The 16,054-nt window shown below is 44.5% G+C and overlaps 1 protein-coding gene across 8 annotated transcripts in view; it reads right to left on the bottom strand.

The window, feature by feature from the left end:
• LOC138569187 (ankyrin repeat and fibronectin type-III domain-containing protein 1-like) overlaps window positions 1-16,054 on the bottom strand; it is a 2,784,778-nt gene that overhangs the window by 233,012 nt on the left and 2,535,712 nt on the right. For all 8 annotated transcript variants that reach the window (XR_011303172.1, XM_069646931.1, XM_069646929.1 and 5 more), the window contains one exon: window positions 10,431-10,528. Coding sequence is in view for 7 of the 8 variants with exons in the window: in XM_069646931.1 (XP_069503032.1) it covers window positions 10,431-10,528 (98 nt within the window). In the remaining variant the exon portion in view is untranslated. The remainder of the gene's footprint in view (window positions 1-10,430; window positions 10,529-16,054) is intronic.

The following is a 16,054-nucleotide window of genomic DNA, read 5'->3' as shown; positions in this document are numbered from 1 at the left end:
TATCCTGGGTGATATTGTCATTTGCCAGGCATATTTTCACTTTTCCTCAAATTTGGAAAGTGTGGTTTACTTTTGCTGATAATAGAGCACACCCACCTCTGGGTAACACCATAAACATACTTGTCTATGACAGTATGAAGATCAACAAATTCATCGTTATCTGCAGTCTTCAGCTTGAGCATTGCTCAATCGACTCAACTCCAAGCATGGAGCAGGCATCTACTTTCAAAGAGCAGCTCACGGCAAGACAATACATAACTCTACCAACTTTAACTCATGCTATTCTTTGAGGACTTCCTCTCCACCTCTACCCTATCCTCCCAAGCCTCGCTTAGAAGGAACAGACCCGCACACGGTACAGTGTCATCAGCACCAACTCCCAGGGAAAACCATCTAGTCCAAATCTGTCCTAAACAAAGCCATATGCTGTCACATTCTCTAACACAAAGGGGGCCGGAGGGCATCCGGAGGGACACAGCCTAAAATGGGGCTGTTTTGAAAAGGAAGGAATACAGAACATCCGTCCTCGGACAAGACCGCCCTTTCTTAATCAAAGGGAATCCAATGCATCTAGAAAAGCTGAGATGATCGGCAAAGATTCCCCTGCACCGTGAAGCTACTGAAATGATGTCAGACCACTGGCTGTTGCTTCTTTAAAACATGGACAACTTATTAATATAAGAACATTCCAGCCTTGAAACAGAATATGTCCCAGAAGCAAAGCATCTGCTGTAGTCCCTAATCCATTCCCAGTCAAATTCTGGCTTGCTCTAATCGCTTCAGACATGTTGAACAACCAAACAAACTCACTTAGACCAAGAGATTCCCCTCTCCGCCCATGCCCCTCAACCACAGAGGCCATTAATGCCCCTGGTACTCTGATGCTTTGCGAGTAAATACTTCTCTCAAGCGCAAAGAGGTCTGCTTACCCCATAAGGAGCTCTTCTAAAAAGTTTCTCCAGGAGGCTTCTTATCCCTAACATCACGTTTGTGGCCGAGCTTATGGTAAAGGTGGCGCTTTACAAGTTCAAAGGCCACACTAAAAAGCGTTGGCAAAGCCAACAGTTTTCGTTTTTGTGTGGGCATGGGATAGACATGTGCCCAGCAATGCTGTAATGCTACCACTTGCAAAACACATTACGTGATGGCTGCAAGGTTTCGATTCAATCTTAACCTCTTGCAATTATCTGAGCAACCCTCCAGACCATCATTCTCCAGCCTGCTTTGCCATGACAGAAAGGGGAATGACCATTTGCAAATCAGACTTGGTTATACTGATATTACGTGGCCATAAGATGGCAACAACTGGAGAATGGTGTGAATACCTGGGCATATACTGTGTGTGTGTCTGGCAAATTCTTATCTAATAACATATACACAGATTTCAGTGCAAGGAACAGATGCAAGAACACATGTATTGCTTTGAAATGATGTAGTTTTTTGAACACTTGGTTAAGACATTTTAATTATGCAGTGGACTCATTTGCAGCTGCAATCAAAGCATTTGCTCTCAGAAGACTGGTCAGAAATAACACAGCAGGTGCTGCTCAACACAAAGTTTGATGTTATTGCTTACTAAAGCTAACTCACAGAAATCCCAGCGATGTGTTTTGAATGGGGAGGGGCACGTAGTGAGTGGGAATGGCTATTAGGTTTACCATGGCCCTGAATGGACAGCAGGTAGATAAACAACAACGCTGCATGCCCTTCCTCACCTATACCTTTGCAATGCAATAGTTTCAGAATATAGGTAGAGCAAAAGTGCTACCTAATAGACCAAACTAATACAAGTGACAGGAGTTCATCAACACACGTTTCACATCATGTCTGTGCTCAAATTAAACATTGGCATATGCAGAGAAGGATCTTCAGATCTCTGACTTACTCCTCACCGTTCATTGCGGGTGTATAACTTGCATTAAACGCTGCTGTTTATAACATCATACTATCATTATTATTCTCTGTTCATGCATGAACCTATTTTAAATCTTTAATATTAACTAATAACCTAATATAAACATACAATACACTGAACACAACAACACTTTATCCAGAACACACAAATCATTGTTACTTGACAACAAAATAAATCACATATGATATGATAGGTTAATACCCAGAGATTTCTAAGCACGGACCCAGGGATCAAACCTTTGTTGCTCCGCGTCATCTTGCTTCCAAGGCGAGCGCGTTGCCGCTGAACTATCCCCCCGAGACATAGTATTACACAATACTCTTACTGATCTTCCCTAAATTGATTTCCATAATCCTAACAATAATAGTTTTGCTGCACCATATGCAGGTGCAGGTGAAACCCCCAGGGCTGGGTCACATCATTTATGGCAGAGAGTTGATAATACGTTGGCACCGGAGCCCGAATATGCAGCCCAGTCTGCCTCACCAGTGCAGTCATGCAGAGAGCTCCCTACTCCTCGGCACACTGCAGCCTGGACACCATCAGCGGCGTGAGGATGGGATCTCACATGTACAACAATTACGCCCAAATGTGCTTCGCACCATAAAAGGAAGGGTCAATGGACCCAGGGTGCTTTCTGAAACTGGTTCCATGACGCCTCTCACTGGATCAAACATAACCTCGCTGTAACTGAATGCCAGAAAACTGAATGGATGTGTATGCACCCCCTTTCTTGATACCATGTGTGGCCACCCTCCGTTGGCCTTCAGGGTACAGGAATGCCAGAGAACGACGACGAGTCCAATTCATTCCAGCCCACTAGATGTATCAGAATCACTGGGCACATTCCTCAAACACCCAATGAATTCCTTCATTTGGGATACACAGCCAAAAACACTTTGACAGGTAAAGATGGCCCAGAATCTGAAGCAATAACCATTCATTAAAGAATGGCAAGGAGGGATTTTACCCTCATGGTGTGTAGACTGGGGGGAATGGTCAGCAGAGCTGTCTATCCGTGGAAATGCTGGTCTCCAGGCACACAAGTAATAACGATGACAGGCTGGCATTAATGGCAAGAGATCTATTGGTATATGGGCCCTCAAAAATGAATAATAAATTGGATGCCGTTAGAAACTGCATGAAGGAAAATGCCTGGAGCCAGGAAAAAGCCAACAAGCAGGGAGATATAAGAATTGATAAAAAAGAAGTGGTCAGGGAAACTGAAGCACCTTGGGTTATGTTCCTAGCTGTACCCCGCAGGTGGGAGCGATTTTTTTCTGAGCACTGCTGCCTTAAAATGACACATTAGGACTGACCTCTGAAATTAAGTCAACCAATTATAGAGGCTCCATCAAGACCATAGGCCTTTCAGAATTTTGAGAATGCCATGGTTTACGGTTTCAAATGTTATTGTTATTGTTATTGTTATTTTGCACTTATAGAGCGCCTTATATACCATTGGTATGGTCTGAAGGCGCTGGTAGGTTGAACGCCCTTGGGAACCGAAGTTCAGATCAGTAGAGAGAGTAGGGAGAGTCAAAAGGTGCGTGTGTGCACCGGATATGTGTGCAGCTCGTGCGGTACACAAAGTAATAGCTGATTCTTATTGGTAGGTGTGGTGGTTGAGAGATCAGGAGAATGTGTTCGTTCTGGTAGGATTTATCCAGAACGGATGTGGCTGCGTTAGGCCTGAGGAGAACGCCTGGCTGGGGGCGTGAGACCAGCAGTGTTTACATAGAATGATGTGGAGTAAGCGGTGGATGTTCGTATGGGAACAGATATACCGAATGGTGTCATAGTATCTCTGTGTTCTAGTTGAGTGGTGATGTAAAGGAGAGAGTAAGCGTGGGGTGTGGTAAGAGTGGTTATATGTTCTTTCAATGTGCAAACTTCTAAAATCACTTTCACAGAGAGGCTACCGGGCGAACTTCTAAGTATAATTTTCCATACAGAGGCTATTGGGAACGTTTCTAAATTCAGTTTAACAGCGAGGCTACTAGGCACACTTCTAAGTGTAACACTCGCGGAGGCTATTGGGTACACTTCTAAATGCAAATTTTCACGGAGCGTCTACTGGGCTACATTTCTAAGTTCAATTTTCCAGAGAGGTTATTGGGCAATCTTCTACTTGAGACTTTCCAGGGTGTCTATTGGATACACTTCTATAATCAACTTTCACGGATGCTATTGGTAGCACTTCTAAATGCAGCTTTCACAGTGTGGCTAATGGGCACACTTCTAGATGCAGCTTTCACAGAGGATATTGGGCCCATATCTAAATTCAATTTTCCACAGAGAGGCTACTGGGCGCACTATTAACTTCATTTTCCAGCGAGGCTATTGGGGATACTTCCAAATTCAGTTTTCCAGCGAGGCTATTAGGAACCTTTCTAAATTCAATTTACTAGGGAGGCTATTGGGCACAGCTCTAAATGTAACTCATTGCGGCTAATGGGTACACCTCTAAATTTCACAGAGGGTTGTTGGGCACACTTCTGAAAGCAACTTTCACAGAGTGGTTATTGGGAACACTACTAAATTCACAGCGAGGTTATTGGGCATACTTCGAATGGAACTTTCCAGAGTGTCTATTGGGTTCATTTCTAAATGCGGCTTTCCAGAGTGTCTATTGGGCACACTACTGAATGCAATTTTCATAGAGTGGCTATTGGGCTCATTTCTAAATGCATTTTTCACAGAGGATCTTGGGCACACATCTAAATTCAAATTACCAGAGAGGCTATTGGGCACATTTCTAAGCTTGACGGAGAGGCTGTAGGGCACACTTTCTAAATGCAACTTTTACATTCTAACTTTTACAATTCCGCCAAGGAGTGGACATGCCAACTTTCACAGTTCTAGAGTGGACATGTTAACTTTCATAATTCCGTCTAGGAGTGGACATGCTAACTTTCACAGTTCTAGAGTGGACATGCTAACTTTCACAATTCCATCTAGGAGTAGACATGCCAACTTTCACAATTCCGTCTAGGAGTGGACATGCTAACTTTCACAGTTCTAGAGTGGACATGCTAACTTTCACAATTCGGTCTAGGAGTGGACATGCTAACTTTCACAGTTCTAGAGTGGACAGGCTAACTTTCATAATTCCGTCTAGGAGTGGACATGCTAACTTTCAAAGTTCTAGAGTGGACATGCTGACTTTCATAATTCCGTCTAGGAGTGGACATGCTAACTTTCACAGTTCTAGAGTGGACATGCTAACTTTCACAATTCCATCTAGGAGTGGACATGCCAACTTTCACAATTCCGTCTAGGAGTGGACATGCTAACTTTCACAGTTCTAGAGTGGACATGCTAACTTTCACAATTCGGTCTAGGAGTGGACATGCTAACTTTCACAGTTCTAGAGTGGATAGGCTAACTTTCATAATTCCGTCTAGGAGTGGACATGCTAACTTTCAAAGTTCTAGAGTGGACATGCTGACTTTCACAATTCCATCTAGGAGTGGACATGCCAACTTTCACAATTCCGTCTAGGAGTGGACATGCTAACTTTCACAGTTCTAGAGTGGACATGCTAACTTTCACAAATTCCGTCTAGGAGTGGACATGCTAACTTGCACAGTTCTAGAGTGGACAGGCTAACTTTCATAATTCCGTCTAGGAGTGGACATGCTAACTTTCAAAGTTCTAGAGTGGACATGCTGATTTTCACAATTCCATCTAGGAGTGGACATGCCAACTTTCACAATTCCGTCTAGGAGTGGACATGCTAACTTTCACAGTTCTAGAGTGGACATGCTAACTTTCACAAATTCCGTCTAGGAGTGGACATGCTAACTTGCACAGTTCTAGAGTGGACAGGCTAACTTTCATAATTCCGTCTAGGAGTGGACATGCTAACTTTCAAAGTTCTAGAGTGGACATGCTGACTTTCACAATTCCATCTAGGAGTGGACATGCCAACTTTCACAATTCCGTCTAGGAGTGGACATGCTAACTTTCACAGTTCTAGAGTGGACGTGCTAACTTTCACAATTCCGTCTAGGAGTGGACATGCTAACTTTCACAGTTCTAGAGTGGACATGCTAACTTTCACAATTCCGTCTAGGAGTGGACATGCTAACTTGCACAGTTCTAGAGTGGACATGCTAATTTTCACAATTCCATCTAGGGGTGGACATGTAAACTTTCACAATTCCGTCTAGGAGTGGACATGCTAACTTTCACAATTCCGTCTAGGAGTGGACATGCTAACTTTCACAATTCCGTCTAGGAGTGGACATGCTAACTTTCACAGTTCTAGAGTGGACATGCTAACTTTCACAAATTCCGTCTAGGAGTGGACATGCTAACTTTCACAGTTCTAGAGTGGACATGCTAATTTTCACAATTCCATCTAGGGGTGGACATGCAAACTTTCACAATTCCGTCTAGGAGTGGACATGCTAATTTTCACAATTCCATCTAGGGGTGGATATGCAAACTTTCACAATTCCGTCTAGGAGTGGACATGCTAACTTTCACAATTCCGTCTAGGAGTGGACATGCTAACTTTCACAGGTCTAGAGTGGACATGCTAACATTATGGCAAACTATGTTATTTGGTGGTAAGATAGAGTGGCGTGGGCTTTCTGGAGTGGAGTGATTGCTCTACTCCCCTACCCATACCACACTCACGGTTTTGGTGGTGTCTGTTGGTTGTTGGCTTCCTTGGCGTCCCCTGCGGACACCTGCTGACACTTCCTGGAGCTGCCTCTGTTGGAGCCGCCCTTAGCCGCTGGGGCTGCCGGGCAGAGGGCTGCCCTGGGAGGACCAGTGATGAAAGGTTCACGGCCCAATCAGAGCGGGGATGGGCGGGTTGGGAGGCGGGAGGGGAGCGGGAATCCGGAAGAGGGTGCGGGGTGGGAGAGGGATGCGCCGGGGGTCTGGGGGCCTAGTTGCCACCAATAGAGGTGTGCAGGGCCCGGATGGGCTTTCTTACCTCGCGTCGGCTGCCTGCAGTGAATGCAGGGGCCGGCGCGAGGAGGGTCGCTAGACCCTTTGGGCCAGGGCTCACGGCCCAATCAGAGCGGGGATGGGCGGGTTGGGAGGCGGGAGGGGAGCGGGAATCCGGAAGAGGGTGCGGGGTGGGAGAGGGATGCGCCGGGGGTCTGGGGGCCTAGTTGCCACCAATAGAGGTGTGCAGGGCCCGGATGGGCTTTCTTACCTCGCGTCGGCTGCCTGCAGTGAATGTGGTGGTGACGTCTGAGAGGGGGAATGCAACAGTCTCGGGAGGATAGCTCAGGGGCAACACGCTCGTCTTGGAAGCAAGGCGAGACGGAACAACAAAGGTTCAATATCCCGGGCCGCCCTTAGAAACCTCTTTGTATTGAGCTTGTTATAAATATCCAATTACAATTACAACCACACAATTGTTGAAGATTGTTAACAATTGTTTCAGGATGCATTCCATTAAGTGCAGAGCAGGATTGGCCTAGGTTCAGCAGATGTGCCACTAGAGCTAGGTAGAGCATATGTTTTAACGGCTTGTCCATTCTGCACCTCTATTGTTTAACGTATATATTAATTTATTTACTGATCTACGTATTATAGCAGCAGATACGCCAAGGTGTGCAGGCAGATTCATACCCGCCTTGGGCTATGCATATTACATTGTATTGCTTGCCGCGACAACTAAAGCACTGCAAGCGTTGGTTTCTGGTTGTGTTGATTTTATGGAAGTCTGTGATCTAAGTCTTGATACAGCGAAGTCTAAGGTCATGTGTGTGGGTCACCATAAGCTAAACAGCCAATGGTGTTTGCAGCCAAAGGAAGTTTGGAATGGGAGAAGGAATTTTATTATTTGGGAATCATTATTAAGAACAACTTGAATTGGGCCTCTCGGGTGTCTAATTGTGCCACAAAATGTGAATGGGACAGTTTTGTGTTGAAGTAAGAACTTGGGAGGCTTCCCTTTGGAGACTATTCACCCCATCTTTAATGCTAAAGCCGAGCCAGCTGCTAGTTATGGGGCCAAACCGTGGGGCTAATCTCTTTGAACTCCAATCCAATGAAATTAGAATCAGTTCCTGGGTGGCCTGTTTGGAGTATCGGTAGGCGAATCTACATATTTGTTGAATTTGGAATCTTGCTGGGGTTACATCTCTGATTCCTTAAAGCTGAAACCATTGTTATTGTGGGCAATGATGTGGCGTACTAGGGAAGCTGACCAGCATCTCTTACATTGGATTATCAAGGATCTACTGACTTCAGAAGTGGGCTGTTATAGCCCACGGCTGAAGTTTATAAAGCAGGTTCTATCCTCAATGGGATTTAGTAATTCTCCTATTAGGCACTTTTGAGGAAAGGGCAGTTGTCATCTCAAAACTCAAAGCTTCTTTTATCCAGGGAAAATAACTAAGACAGTGAAGCTCTGAGCTTGGAAAGCCCACGGTACGATATTTCCTACAGCATAGCCCACGGTTAAATGTGGATACTTACACCAGCTGGCTTGCCAACGTAAGAGGGGCATCCTATTTAATCTTAGAGTAAACTGCCCACCGCTAGCCTCAGTGGTGGCCAATTGGTCTATGAGCAAGATAGAGACCCTAGCCCCATTTTGCAGCTATAATGGAAGAACGGTGGACGATTTAACTCACTTTTTATTCTTTTGTTCTATTTTAAAGTTGCCTAGAAGAAAGCTTCTTTTATCCATTCTTAGATTGTATAATGTTTGTACATTTGGCGTGGCAGAGTTGTTGGTGTTCTCTCTTCCATGTAAGGATGTGGCTGACGCGGTTTATGGTTTTACAGAAAAGGCTCTATCTTTGAGAAAATCAAACGCTTTAAAGAAAATGGTATTCATTAGATCTGCTATACTTTTTATGCTTTTTATTCTGTACTTCTATGAAATGAACGTTTCGAAATAAAGTGTGACTGACTTGGCTAACTTGCCCATCAGAAAGGAAGCTTGCAGGTAAGGTAGTAGCTCCCTCTGTCAATTTGCGCGAGGCTGAGGTTGAGAAGGTTCATGATGACCAGCCTAACCTTATTTCCATGAGTGGCCAAGGTATGGCTGTCATTTCAATTGGCTAGTTAGCAGTGGCATGAATGCGTGTGCTCATAGCTCAGAGGAAGGCTTTCCCTAGAGCGCATAGACATTGATCACGTGCCACTTACATGTCATGACCTTACATGCGCATGAAATAAAGAGAATCGTTTTTGCCAGAGGAGCAAACCACGTGAGGGGTGACAGTGGTTTGGTAAATCACTCGTTCCTTGGTAGGAGGTGTACCATTTTAATGCCAGGTGGTGTCTTCCATATCTTGGCGGCATGTATCCATTGTGAACATCAACTAGAAGCAGCTGAGTGGTTTCATGTCGGGGCCTGGAAGTCGGAGCAGATGTGGAGGACGCAGACCATGGGCCTCATTACAAGTTTTCTGGTCCGGTAACAATGATACTGGTAAGTTTGCCAGTACCGTTGTTACCGGACCGGCAAACTATGAGGTCTGCCCGCAGGTGCATGTCAGCCCGGCAGGTCCGACCTGCGGGCGAACGTTACGGGCGAGCAGACCTACCCGGTAGCGCTGGCACCGTTATGAACGGTGCCGCCGCTAGCGGCCTCCCCATTATCATGGAGCCGTATGGGGCTCAAATGGGAATGGTGAGTAATAAATATCGCCAAACGGCAATGGCCAATTACCGGGTCCAGCGGGGCCGGAATGGCCGGGTAATTGCCCATAGCCGGGTGCCGGTAAAAAAATGACTCTGGCAGCAGCTGTGTCGGTATTTACCAGCACGGCTACCGCCTCAGTCTTGATAGGGGTTAGTTGTAGCGCCTTGTTTTGCAGAGTAGTATGTACCCTTAGCTGTGTTGAGTATCACTTGAGTGTGCATTTTAGAAATGTCTCTTTCGAGCATCCAAATGGGGAGTAAAATGAATCTATTCCCACTCTGCTTTAGAACCGATCTTAACTCTGTTGTTTATGAGGAGGACTGCTGCCTCTGGTTCACAGTGATGAGTGCTCCAGTTTCTATGTCATAGGTGATCGCCAATAGCTCTTTAGCCAAACAGGCAACTCGGATATTTACAGAGGCAGAAAGAGTGTCAAAGTTAGATCGTTTGTGCTTGGATGCATCAAAGCTTTGTATGCTGCGGTTCTCTCTTAGTCTGCACGGGTTGCTGTGGTGTTCAATGTGCTATGCGGCATGACGTAACGAGGCAAGTTCTCTGATCCATTCTTCATGAAATCATGAGGGGCCTAGTGCATTATGGCATATGGTTCCATGTGTGCTAAAGCAAAGATGCTGTCTTTGATGTGCTGCATGGTTCTAATGGTGTGGGAATGTGATGCCTGCTTCCCTGTGTGGTGGTTTGCAGTGCTTGGAATGTCCCTTTGGCTTTTCCTTGTTGAACTACAGTGTCACGCCTCCTGGGGGAGCTATGGATCTCCGAGTAGTATGTTGATCTTAGGCACATGTGACTGCACGCTGTAGTTTGTGAGGTGGAACAATGTAAACAATGGTTTCCCATTCCGCTGGTTGCTTAGGTTGTTATACTTACGGAAGCCAGTCCCCGGATGTTAACTTGCAGGTTCCGCAGTTTCTCTATCACCATTTCCCCCACATTTGGAACGAATGAGGATGAGTAGCTCCATTCCACTGGAAGTCAAACACACATGAGACAGTTGTTAGCTGAAGGCGGGCGGCAAGGAAGGTGCAAAAAGAAACCGGGGAATAGAAGGGCATGCTGGGAATTGTGGTTCATTTAATCTGCTTTTGAATGACATGTAGAGGTTAGGTGGCAGTCTATCTGCTGGACCTCAAGCATCTAAGGAAAACTGAACCAGTTCTAAAAAGCACCTCATAAAGAAAACCTCTGCTTCAAATTACTCTCAATCTACATGGGGAATAGCAAAACAACCGAAGGCAGTGTTTTACTCGACTAACTGAAGCTACCCATTCTCTGCTTTTTTTTTTCATTCCAATTTGAAATGAAAGAATAATGTGAGCTGCCTGTGCTATGAGGATAACAGGGGTGTAGAGTCAATACGGAGAAGATTCCAGACCACTCTGACGCAGAGGCCTCACCCAGCCCACGCTTTACTCAGCCAACACGATGAATCGACTAACCTGCGTAAGTCTTGTATGAAAGGGAGCACGCCACTGCATCCAGGACTGTAACCACGATGAGACGAAGTTAATGAACAAGAGCAGCATCGGTTTATAGAAGGAATTCTGGGTGATGGTCAGGGGAATGGCTTCCAAACGTGAGGAGATCTTGAAGCTAGAATCTGACAAGGCTGCACCCAGCTCGCTCCTGAGGGCAAGCAATCGTTTGCAGACATAGAAGACCACCGAAGACCGGATTATGAGTTCAGCGGCCATGGTACAAGCAGTTTGCAATTCTGCCAATGATGTCAGGCTGCATGATTATAAGTTGGTATTACATGCTGGGCGTATTGCATGCGTAATAGACAAAGCAATCTGCACACAGTATTTTAAAGAAATTGCATGTGGAAAATATTGAATGCCGTTTTTCCAGAAATCTGCATGCAGTGTTTACCGCTGGATGATGATTTAGAAAAAAACTTGAAGGCTGCCATAAAAACATCCACATTTTAGGTTCCAGAGTGGTAGTAATGGCTGTGAAGTGTGCCAAAATGCTGCATTGGGAAATAACATGGCCCAAACTGATGGTACAAAACATTATTTATAGTAAAATGTTCCAGCCATCTGCATGCACACATTATGAATGACCACTTACACATGGGAACCAACCCAGTATCCCCATATATTCTACTGAAAGAAATACACTATACATAGAGTAATGAACACACATGCTACAGTCAACAACTGGAAATGGCTGCTAGGTGACACCAACCTAGGTTCGGGTACAGGCAATCACATGAAAAACCCCACAATATGCATGAGCCCTGGAACCACACCGAGAAGAACATGTATGGAGCAGGTGCATGGGAAAGGCAGGTGCTGGATTACAAGATGTCCGTTCATGGAATAGTGGAGGACCCGAGAGAGAAGAGGAGATGGCCAGTCCAGAATAGACGGCTGAGGGTCCCCAGTTTATAGGTAAGACCATCTAACGGGCATCGCGTCTGTGAGCAGATCCTGACATTGCACAAGCTGGACAAAAAGATCATCACCTTGAACCCACTGTTCGTTCAGGATGACATAGACAGCAGCATCAGCTTATGGAATGCCACATCTCAACTTCACTGCATTCCTACAGGCTGAAATCAACAGTGTAAAGCCATTTCTGCCATTGCTGGCTTTCCAGAAAAACTGATCTCCACAAGTGAGGGAACAGATTTACAGGAAGCAGAAATACTAGCATGCTCTCACTGTCCATAGGACATGCAACACTGCCCCATGCATCACACACACTGCTGCACCCACTTCACTAGCTCAAACCGTTACTCCATGGTCCTGCATAACAGAACAGTACACAGGAACAGAGAGCCACAGAGCCAAGGCCAGACGTGGAGGTTAGGTATATGAAAGGGTCAACTTTATTAGGCACACACTCCCACCCCACCTCTTGCCTTTCCCACCCACAAACACCTTTCCTTGCCACACTGACCTCCCCTCCCAAGGTGAGAAAATAAGGCCCTTGTCTGTGAACCACACCACACTGACCATACACATTTTAAGCCTAATGATGATAGTGTATACCCACTCCTACCATTTCTCAGCACACCTATGTGTGACACAATGAACCAGCCTCGGAGAACTACAATTGGGCACATGTTCAGACCTCTGCCTCAATAGAGGAGGTATTTGGGATCCTGAAGGCCTGGTTTCGGTGAGTACCCCCTATAGGCAGTACACTTCAGGACAGTCCACATACGATTGGCAAAACTGCCATCCTACATTGCTTGCTGCACAATCTAGCAATTAATGCCTGGCCAGGAACAATTGTTTCTGGAAAATGACTAGAAGTAAGAGAACGAGGGGTGTGCACTTGGGCGTCATGATGCAATGAGAGAACTGTGCATCAGGAACTTGTTGACAATGTTTTTAATATTATTGTGAAAGTGCACACACAAGACAATATGTCACATTGTGTTTACTTCCACCTCCAATACCCGATTTTTGAGGAAATACACCAATGGACACCAACATTGTTTCTCAAGGAAAAGTATGCTAATTGTGCATTCACACATCCCCCCTTTCTCAATACACAAATCTATACATAGCCACATCCTCAATCTCCAAATATATGCACACCCTCTCCTAATCCCTAGCTATGCTGTGGGATATATTTTGCCTAAGAACAAGGAAACAGCATTTAGACACATTGGGCATAGAAATGCAGAGATTAATGCCAAACTGAAAAGGCAGTATTTCATCCGCAACTGCCACATATCATGACGCTGTTTAAAGAAAAAGAGAAATCCACTTACTGATTCGGCCTTGCAGCTGAAAAATTTGAGTCAAAATTACCTTCCCAAAATAATGTATGCATATCCTGATGGGAAAATGAACTGTGGTGGCAAGATGCATATATATCAAAAAATAAACAGAAGGCCTCATGTGCCCAAGAAAATGTAACCTTCACAAATATAAGTGTCTGTTTCTAGAAACATGACTTTAAGTTTCTATTTCCTGACAAGGGCTCAGTTTCTATTCAAAACACTGACGCAGTGACCAAGAAGGGATTTATTATGGGCTGCTATCTAAGATAAGCAACAGATCACCCATTACCCTTGGGAGAAGACAGGCTGATGACTTTACCCCAGGCAAAAGTCAACAATGGAGCAGATGCCCTGTTGGAGCAGTGTGTTGTTTGATGCTCAAAATCACATGAATGTAGTTATGTTGCTATAGATTCACACCGGAAAGCATATGTATTTCCATTTTCTTGAGATCGGTATGTCACAGAAAAATATCTTAACTATCATTTTAAATTTTATCCTAAATCCATTATGTTGCCACGGCTTCCATCAAAATGTAACTGTGGGAACTCAAGCTAGAACCCAAAATGTGTTCCTAGATCCCCAGAAAATGTCCCGAAGACAGAGGTTGGGGAGATGGTAGATTTTTAAATTAGATATCAGACTGGACAATTTCAGGTAAATTATAAATAATTGTCATTTGGACGTGCAACCATGTGCCGAAATGGGACATAGTTTGTCAAATGCGTCATGATGAGAGGAACCCAGAAATATATATATTGGCTTAGGTGTAAAATACACACTTTTGTCATGTAGTGACTTTTTAGGTGCAAACATTGTAAAGTGTAAAATGAAAACTCCAGTGGGTGAATTCATCCCTTCCATCATCTCAACTACATACTCCAGGAGCCTACCCACAAAAAGAGGCTGTGCTTGTGGGTGGAGAAGACAATAGGGGTACAATCAAAATTCAGGGCTAACAAGATAGCACCTCCTGAGTTTAATATATCAGAGTTGTGGTTTTGAGGTTAAGAAGTGATTGCTCTAGCCGAAACGGGAGAGCTGACTAAAAGTATTCTGGGTGGAACTACTGAAAAACTGCTGCAGAACTTAACTTGCTTGGGAGACAGGAATTGGGATACCAGGAAACCGAGACATATGCTGGGATCTTTGCAGGGGGAGCCAAATAGAGGGATGTATGCTTGCGGCTATCCATGACTGAAGTGCCTGACCAGATCCCTGTTTTCCCCAAGAGAGGGTGCAGAAATGTTGATGTTTTTCCTGATCACCAAACTAAGAGATGACTATATAAGTTACTTTGCGCAACCAACCCTGATTTTGTGGGAAGCTGTTGGAGTACATAACTTTAGCTTAATTAGTGGGTCGCGGCTGGCAGTAGAACTTTGGCAATTTTACTAAATAATAACTGAATTCATTCCAATCTAGCCAAATTTACACGGGGTGATTTTAAAATCAATAGCTTTGTTCCAGTGTGGATATAAAACTAGTTTGTAAGATAATCAGGTACTCCTATTTATTCTGCTAACCCCAAAATTAATAACCGGGAGGGGTGCCTTAAAATGCAATTCCCTACTGCTTTCCAGTACCTTAGCCATGCCTTCAAGGTGGAGGGGTCCCAAATGAGCAACTGAGTAACTGGGTTTGTTCTGGGGATGAACACGGTCTTCCCAAAATAAAACAGAGTCTGCAGAACATCGGAAAGTGTTTCCTGAGAGAAGGGAGATTTTAAATTGCAGAGTGGTGATGAAAAGGGTCTCCAAAATAAAAGAAAAGTGTTTGCTTCAAAAGGTTTGTTGTGCTCTAACTTTGCTAGAATTGCTGAGTGTGCACAGAGATAAAAACCAAGAGCACTGCATGTGTTGCAGTTCTTTTGCAAATCAAACAGTGGTGCACCGTATTTAATTCAACTTCATATAAAGTCATGTGAAGATGCTGTATCATGTTGGCATTGGGGAATTTGTGTGTGTGATGAAAGTATTGAACACTTTCACTTGACCTGTATTTTATTTACTGGAGCTTCAAAAGTAAAGAAAAAAGAAAATGCACCTGGGGTGTAATCTTTGATTTTGTTACTGTTTATTCCCAAAAGGTGAATTATTTGTATTGAATCTTTGTTTTGGTGCCACAGAGAATGTGGCGTATCATGTGAAGCAGTGTCAATTATTACATTTTTCCACATTCCTTAATAAAAATATATTCTTTCTATAAACCAACCTGGTTCCTGGCTTAACACTGGTATAGGTCGAGGGATTCACTAGTTCGAGATGAGTCACTCTAAGGGCTAGATAGAATATCAATGTCTATTCGGGGGGGGTGCATTGGGGGTAGTACTCCACACATTACCAGTGAACCCATAAATATATCTCACAATACCATCCACTCACCTAACAACAAAAGCCTTCTTTGACCTTACAAAACCATCCAATGTCTCCTACCCTTTGCACCCCATTCAGGCGGAGTTGAAAGGGGAGACTGGCAGTCCTATGGGACCTATGGCAGGTGATGCTGCCAGTGAGCTCTTCCGTGGTGAAGACTGAGGGTGTGAGAGTAGAGTGATCATGGGCAGCTGAATATGTGTTTATTCCCTGAAATAAAGAGCCCAAAAATCTGTCAAACTCCTTAAAAAAGGAAATAGCAAGGCAGAGGAAAAACAGCGATTGCAGAGTTAGGGATAGGTGGGAAGGGGATACAGTGGAATAACCCATCATGAAGAGAAGGAACAGCTGTAGTCGTTAGGAAAGAATATTTAAGG

Source organism: Ambystoma mexicanum, chromosome 2q (assembly GCF_040938575.1).
Source record: "Ambystoma mexicanum isolate Mex_15411 chromosome 2q, UKY_AmexF1_1, whole genome shotgun sequence".
Classification (NCBI taxonomy): domain Eukaryota; kingdom Metazoa; phylum Chordata; class Amphibia; order Caudata; family Ambystomatidae; genus Ambystoma; species Ambystoma mexicanum.
This window is presented reverse-complemented; position numbering and strand designations above follow the sequence as displayed.